Source organism: Cyrtonyx montezumae, unplaced genomic scaffold (assembly GCF_038088225.1).
Source record: "Cyrtonyx montezumae isolate F1298 unplaced genomic scaffold, pur_monq_1.0 scaffold_133, whole genome shotgun sequence".
Lineage (NCBI taxonomy): Eukaryota > Metazoa > Chordata > Aves > Galliformes > Odontophoridae > Cyrtonyx > Cyrtonyx montezumae.
Window position 1 is genome coordinate 37,529 of NW_027071863.1, and position 7,864 is coordinate 45,392.

Here is a 7,864-nt window from a genome sequence, read left to right on the forward strand (position 1 = left end):
CGGCTTCGCTCCCACGTGATGCGGCACGCGCGGGTGACGCGGCGCGGCGTCACGTGGGAAGGCCGAGAGTCGTTTTCTCGCTTCCACGCGTGCGCCTCCGCGTCACGTGGTGGGGGGCGCGGGGCGGCTTCGGTGGGCGCCATGTTGTGCGGCCCCGCGCCGGGCCGGGCATGGCGGGGGCCGGCAGTAATTGGCTGTCCGGGGTCAACGTGGTGCTGGTGATGGCCTACGGCAGCCTGGTGAGCCCCCGGGGGGAGGGGCGTGGGGTCCTGCGGGAGTGGGCCTCGCGTGGTCGTGGGGTCGGGCCTGGGAGGTGTGCGGGGCTCCCGAGGGGGGGAGGGGCGTGGGGCTGTGCGCGGTGCCCGCGGGCTGGGGTGGAGTGTGGGGGGGTGAGGTGGGTTCGTGAGGTTTCTATGGGAGCGCCGTGGGGTGGGAGCCGGGCCCTACGTGGGGCTGTGTGCGGTCCCCGTTGGGCCTGTGGCGGTTGTGGGGCTCCACGTGGGCGCACAGTGAGGGGCCGAGCGTGGGGTCCTCGTGGGGTTTTCCGTGGGGGCCGTAAGGGCTCCAGCCTCAATTCATCCGTGGGGCAGAGAGAGGACGCACAACGGAGGCTCAGGGAGCACTGATGGGCCCGAGCCGTGGGGCCGCGGGTGGGCCGAGCCGTGGGGCCGCGGAGCTGCCGGGTGGGGGTGGGGTTTGGTGGGGTGGGGGGTGGGGTGGGTTACGCTGAGCCCCCGGCCCCGCTGTCCTCCCCAGGTCTTCGTGCTGCTGTTCATCTTCGTGAAGCGTCAGATCATGCGCTTTGCCATGAAGTCCCGCCGCGGCCCCCACGTCCCCGTGGGGCAGCACGCGCCCAAGGTCGGTGCTGGGGGTGGGGGGGGGGGGCTGAGCTCCCGGTACGGGGTCGGGAGGAGCGGGGTCGGTGCTCCCTGAATTCCTTCTCGCTCTCTCGTCCTCAGGATTTAAAGGAGGAGATCGACATTCGGCTCTCGAGGGTGCAGGATATCAAGTACGAGCCGCAGCTGCTGGCCGAGGACGACAGCAGGCTCCTGCAGCTGGAGACACAAGGTGCCCCCCAGTGGGGGGGTCTGCCTGCCCCCCCGAGTGGGGATGGGGTTTAATAAAAGCAAGTGTGGGGTCGAGCAGCTAGGGAGGAACGATGGCAGGCAGGGTGGGGAGGAGTGCTGGAGAGGAGCTCTGCACAGAGGGACCTGGGGGTCCCGGGGGGCGGCAGGTTGGCCATGAGCAGCGTGGCCGAGAGGGCCAGTGGGATTCTGGGGTGCAGTGCCCTGGAAGTGACCCCGAAATGATGCCAGAATCCCCTCCGAGTGGCTCAGAAATCCCACAGAATGGCCCCGAAATCCTTTATTCCAATTCCATGGGTCTCATATGGCAGCAACGGCCCCCCAAAATAACCCTGAAATGACCCTAAAGTCCTTTATTACAATTCCACATGCCTCATATGGCAGCAGTGCCCCCCAAATCCCACAGAAGGACCCCAATATCCTTTATCCCAATTCCATGGATCCCATATGGCAGCAATGGACCCCAAAATGACCCTAAAGTCCTTAATTGCGATTCCACGAGCCTCACATGGCAGTAGTGCCCCCCAAAATCCACCAAAAATGACCCAAAAATCCTTTATTCCGATTCCATGGGTCCCATATGGCAGCAACGGCCCCCCAAATAACCCTAAAATGACCCTAAAATCCTTAATTGCAATTCCACGTGCCTCATATGGCAGCAGTGCCCCCCAAATCCCACAGAAGGACCCCAATATCCTTTATTCCAATTCCATGGACCCCATATGGCAGCACTGCCCGACAAAATGACCCCAAAACCCCCACAAAATCATTTCAAAACGATCCCAAATTCCTTTATTTCAATTCCATGGGTCCCATATGGCAGCAACGGCCCCCCAAATAACCCTAAAACGACCCTAAAATCCTTTATTTCAATTCTGTGTGCCTCATACGGCAGCAATAGCCCCCCAAATGACCCCGAACTCCCACAAAATCCATCCCAGAATGAGCCCAGCCTCCTGCGTGGCCGGCAGGTCGAGGGAGGGGATGCTCCCCCTCTGCTCTGCCCTGGGGAGAGGGGACCTGATCCAGGGGGAGAAATATCGGAGGGGTGGGGGGCACAGTGGCGAGGCCAGACTCTTTTCAGCAGTGCGTGGGGACAGGACGGGGGGGAACGGACACAGACTGCAGTGCTGTGGGTCTGGGGTCACTTTGGGGTCGTTTTGGGGGGCATAGCTGCCATATGGGGCATGTGGGATTGGAATAAGGGATTTGGGGGTCAATTTGGGTGGTTTTGGGGGACTTTTTGGGGGGCATTGCTGCCATGTAGAGCACACAGAATTGGAATAAAGGATTTTTGGGGTCATTTCTTGGGGTTTGAGGGTCATTTTATGAGATTTTGGGGTCATTTCATGAGGTTTTGGGTTTATTTTGGGGGCCATTGCTGCTATTTGTGGCACGTGGAATTGGAATAAAGGATTTTGGGGTCATTTCTTGGGGTTTGGGGGTCATTTCATGAGATTTTGGGGTCATTTCATGGGGTTTTGGGGTCACTTTGGGGGCCATTGCTGCCATTTGTGGCACATGGAATTGGAATAAAGGATTTTGGGGTCATTTTGGGGTCATTTCTTGGGGTTTTGGGGTTCTTTTGGGGGCCATTGCTGCCATTTGTGGCACGTGGAATTGGAATAAAGGATTTGGGGGGTCATTTTGGGTGGTTTTGGGGACTTTTTGGGGGGCATTGCTGCCATATGGAGCACACAGAATTGGAATAAAGGATTTTGGGATCATTTCATGGGGTTTGGGGGGCATTGCTGCCATTTGTGGCACGTGGAATTGGAATAAAGGATTTTGGGGTCATTTCTTGGGGTTTGGGGGTCATTTCATGGGATTTTGGGGTCATTTTGGGGTCATTTCATGGGATTTTGGGGTCCTTTTGGGGGCCATTGCTTCCATTTGTGGCACATGGAATTGGAATAAAGGATTTTGGGGTCATTTCTTGAGGTTTGGGGGTCATTTCATGGGATTTTGGGGTCATTTTGGGGTCATTTCATGGGGTTTTGGGGTCATTTCATGGGGTTTTGGGGTCCTTTTGGGAGCCATTGCTTCCATTTGTGGCACATGGAATTGGAATAAAGGATTTTGGGGTCATTTCTTGGGGTTTTGGGGTCATTTCTTGGGGTTTTGGAGCCATTTTGGAGAGCTGTGTGACCTGGTGTAGGGAACTGCTTTGGCGGGGGGTTGGACTCGAGGATCTCTGGAGGTCCATTCCCCCCCCCCTCTGATTCTGTGACTGCTGAGCTCTCCTTGCCGTCCCTTTGTGTGCTGCTCCTCCCTTCCCCCGCCGGGTTGGGCTCAGCTCTCATTTTGCTTTCTGTCCCCCCCCAGGCTGCTATAATTACCTGTACAGGATGAAGGCGCTGGACGCGATCCGCACGTCGGGTAAGAGAGCACCCCGGGGTGAGGAGGGGGCAGAGGAGCAGAGGTTGTGCTCCTGTTTGGGAGCAGTGGGCATTAACCCCCCCCTTCCCCCCCCCGGGGTTGGTGTTGGGGGCAGTGAGGGATGGTGGGCCCCTCTGGGGGGGGGTGGGGGGGTGGGATGCTGCTCCATTCGGTCGCGCCGCGCTTTTTGTTTTCCAGAAATCCCGTTCCACTCCGAGGGCAGATACCCGAAATCTTTAATAGGGAAAAACTTCTGTGCCTATCTGCTGGAGCTCAGGAACTCCAGCAGCTCCTTCAAAGGCATCCGCAAAGCTTTGATCGACGCCTTGCTGGACGGCTACGAGAGCGCCCGCTACGGCACCGGGGTGCGTGGGGCCGCCCCGATCCCGCCGCCCGGCTCGGGGCCGTGCTGCTGCACCCCGGGGCTGTGCCCGACCCCTGGTTTTTTTTTCTGTTTGCCTTCAGGTCTTCGGGAAAACGGAATACCTGAAGTACCAGGATGCTCTGAACGAGCTGGCAAACATGTAGGTGTCGCTTTCGGGGTAGGTTCATAGGTTCGTGAGGTTGGAAAGGAGCCCCAAGATCACCCAGTCCAACATCCTCCTGTCACCATCCCTACCCAACCGCTCAATCCAATCCCTCAGCACCTCATCCAAACGCTCCTTGAGCAGCGCTAGGGATGGTGCCCCCACCCCCTCCCCAGGCAGGCCATCCCAGGGCCTGACCACTCCTTCAGAGACAATATTCCTCCTCAGATCTCATCTCAATCTTCCCCGGTGCAACCTGTGGCCATCCCCTCTCGTCCTGTTGTTATTTATCAGGGAGAAGAGGCCCACCCCCTCCTCACCACAACCCCCCCTCAGGAAGTGGCAGAGTGCAGTAAGGTCTCCTCTGAGCCTCCTCTTCTCCACCCCAACCCATCCCAGCTCCCTCAGCCGCTCCTCATGGTGCTCCAGGCCCCTCCCCAGTTTTGCTGCCCTTCTCTGAACACGCTCCAGGGCCTCCATGTCCTTCTGGCAGTGAGGGGCCCAAAACTGAACGCAGCACTGGAGAGCTGAGTGCAGGGGATGCTCACCTCCCTGCTCCTGCTGGCTGCACTGTTTCTAATCCAGGCCAGGATGCCGTTGGCCTTCTTGGCCACCTGGGCACACTGCTCACGTTGAGCCGAGCATCACCCAACACCCCCAGGTCCTTTTCCTCTCTCCATCCTTCAAGCCGTTCTGCCCCTATAGCACTGCATGGGGTTATTGTGGCCACAGTGCAGCACCCGGCACTTGGCCTTACTGAACCTCACCCCATTGAGCTCAGCCCAGCAGTTCAGCCGATCCAGGTCCCTCTGCAGGTCCCCCTGCCCTCAGCACTTTGACACATCCTCCCAACTCCATCCTCCCAACTCGGTGTCCTCTGCAAACTGACCGAGGGGAACAGCGGTGGGCCTCCACGACCCCGAACTGGTGGTGTGAAAGCAGCCCGGGCTGGGAGGAGCTCAGCTGGGTTTCCTCGTCCCGTGCACGTTTTTGGGTCGTCCCGTGCACGTTTTTGGGGTCGTCCCGTGCACATTTTTTGGGGCCGGAGCTGGCTCTCAGCCACGTGACCCCCGCGCTTTGCCCTCTTAGTGCCAGGGGCACGGAGCAGCCCGGCACGCAGGAACGCATACATCCTTGCTTTTGAGACCTGAGAGCTGCTGCCCTGGGGCAGATCTGCACCGTGTGGGGCTGAGCAGCTCCTGGGGGGCAGAGCCCACGTCCTCCCCCCACCCCCCCCAGTTCTGACAGCTCCTCTCCCTGCAGGACCAAGGCACGGGGCGGCAGCAGCCAGAGGCAGCACCAGTCTGCGGCCAAGGACCTCACTCAGTCCCCGAAGCGTCCAACCCCGCCACCATCCAGGTCACCTACCTGCCCTCCAGCCAGAAGAGCAAACGTGCCAAACACTTCCTGGAGCTGAAGAGCTTCAAGGACAACTACAACACGCTGGAGAGCACGCTGTGAGCAGGGACCCTCCTCCGGCACCGCCCCGGGCCGGGTGCAGTGAACCCGGGGGGGAGGGGGGGGTGGTTTTAGGCCACAGGGTCCGTGTGCTGGACCCTCTCCCCCCCCCCGAGGCCGTGGAGCATCAGCTGGCGGAGCCCTCCGTGGGCCGGATCCTCTCTGGGGTGCTGTGGGTGCGCTGGAGCCCCGGCCCTGTGAATAAACTCTGGCTAGCTGTCGCTTGTTGCTGAAAGCCACGGAGCGTGGTGGGCTCTGAGCTCTGCCCCTTTCCCGTGGGCTCCGTGTGGATGTGGGGCTCCGTTTTGCTGCCCGTCCCGGGGGGGGGGGGGGTGAATGCTGCTCTTCCCCTGCAGTGACCACGGGTGGGGGGCTGGGCTGCGTAAATAGCACCGAGGAGCCGCGTTGGGATGCAGTGTGTTCTGCACTCGGGGCAGATGCGGCTCTGTGCCCCCCCCCCAAGGGGGGCTTCCCCCCCCCCCACTCTCAGCAGCCCCCCCCCTACACCGGCGGCTTGCAGCGTGGGGCAGGATGCGTCCCCCCCCCCCCGCCGTGGGGCTCTGCGCTCTTTTTAATGGCTGTTTAATAAAAGGAGTTTGTTTCCCCCTCCCCCCCCCCATCCCATTCGGGTGCGCTGCCCCACGGGTGGACCCTTCGCGTTTGGGGTCGGCAGTGGGGTCTGAGCGGTGCGTGGGGGTGGGGGCTCCGTCCCCGCGGGGGGGGGGGGGCAGGGGGGGCACAGCCGATGCCCCGTGGGGGCTGAGCATCGCAAACGCGGCTTTGGTTGCAGGTCCTGGCAGAGTGCGACCACACGGAGTCGCTGCGGAGGTAGAGGGGCAAAGGGGGCCCTGGGGGGGGGGGGGTGAAGGGGTCCCTGTGGGGGGGGGTCTCTGTCCCCACAGCTGGGGGACATCACCCGCAGCAGATGTGGGGCGTGGAGGCAGAGCTGCACCTCGCAGCAAAGAGTTGATGGCGGTGGGTGTCCGTCCCCCCACGCTCACGCACCCACCCCCCCTCCCCCCCCTCCCCGGAGCTCCGGGCCCCCTCCTCTGGGTGCCACGGGCTCAGCACCGGCCCCGCCGCTCCGGTGGGCGGCTCTGCACCGACTGCTGCGGGCGGAACACCGGGAACTACGGCCGCGTGGGGGGGGGGGGGGGGGCCTTTCCACGCGGAGCGGCCGTGACACGCGGCTGTGACACGCGGCTGTCGGTGTCTCGGGGCACCGCGCGGCGTTTGCTTGGGAATAAAGCAGAGGGGATGTGAGCCCACGGAGGCAACGCAGCTCAACACGCAGCACCGATACCCACGCGTGCACCGGGAGAGGGCAGCACGGGGCACGCAGCGCTCGCGCTCCGCCGCCGCGTCCCGGTGCGGGTCCCGGTGCTCCCGGTGCGGGTCCCGGTGCTGCTCCGACCTTGGCGTCTCCCGGCCCCGGGGTCCATCAGCGCTGCCCGGCTCAGTTTATTGACAGCGCCGGGGGCCGCGGGCAGCCCCCCCCCCCCCCTCCCCCGCAGCCCTTCATTAGCGCGGCTGTCACCTCGCCATCGCGTCACATCGCCGCCCCACGCGCGCCCCGCGGCACGGAGCCGCGGCCACGTGTGTCCCCGCTGCCGTCCCCCGCTCAGCTCTGGGCTGTGTCTGTGTCCCCGCATCCCGGCCCGGTTGGGTTTGGGGTCCCCGTGGTGCACGCGTGGCACGACACTATGGGAGGGGGGGGGGAGGGGGACAGCCGTGCCCCGATGTCCGTCCCAAATGTGGTCCTCCCTTTGGCTCCAAGCACTGCAGTGCACGCATCCCCACTCGGACTGTGCAGGGGGGTGTGGGTGCTCAGCTCCTGTGTTCCCCAAAAGTGGGGGTGGGGATGGGAAAGGATTGGGATGGGATGGAATGGGATGGGATGGAATGGGATGGGATGAGGATGGGAATGGGATGGGGATGGAATGGGACAGGAATAGGGATGGGGATGGGGATGGGATGGGATGGGATGGGAATAGGGATGGGATGGGGATGAGGATGGGATGGGGATGGGATGAGGATGGGAATGGGATGGGGATGGGAATGGGACAGGAATAGGGATGGGGATGGGATGAGGATGGGATGGGAAGGGATTAGGAATGTGAAGGGAATGGATTGGGAATGTAATGGGGATGGGGATTGGGGGGTGGGGGATTGGATTGGACTGGGAATGTGATGGAGATGGGATGGATGCGGAAGGGATTGGGAATGTGATGGGGATGGGGAGAAGGATGGGATGGGGATGGGATGGGATGGGATGGGGAAGGGATTGGGAATGTGATGGGGATGGGATGGGATGAGGATGGGGACAGGGATGGACGGGGATGGTTATGGGATGGGGATGGGATGGGAATGGGGACAGGACGGTGCGGGGGGACACAGCACACAGCTCGTCCTTGG

At 62.1% G+C, this 7,864-nt stretch overlaps 1 protein-coding gene across 1 annotated transcript; it reads left to right on the forward strand.

Moving 5' to 3' along the window:
- The first annotated feature begins 87 nt into the window (after positions 1 to 87).
- On the forward strand, positions 88 to 5,470 carry CUNH1orf43 (chromosome unknown C1orf43 homolog). Its single transcript, XM_065731192.1, is given in 8 exon segments — positions 88 to 239; positions 757 to 858; positions 960 to 1,068; positions 3,411 to 3,464; positions 3,663 to 3,829; positions 3,930 to 3,988; positions 5,255 to 5,327; positions 5,330 to 5,470. Coding segments are annotated over 8 exon segments (756 nt in total). The 5' UTR covers positions 88 to 170; the 3' UTR covers positions 5,453 to 5,470.
- Positions 5,471 to 7,864: the final 2,394 nt, after the last annotated feature.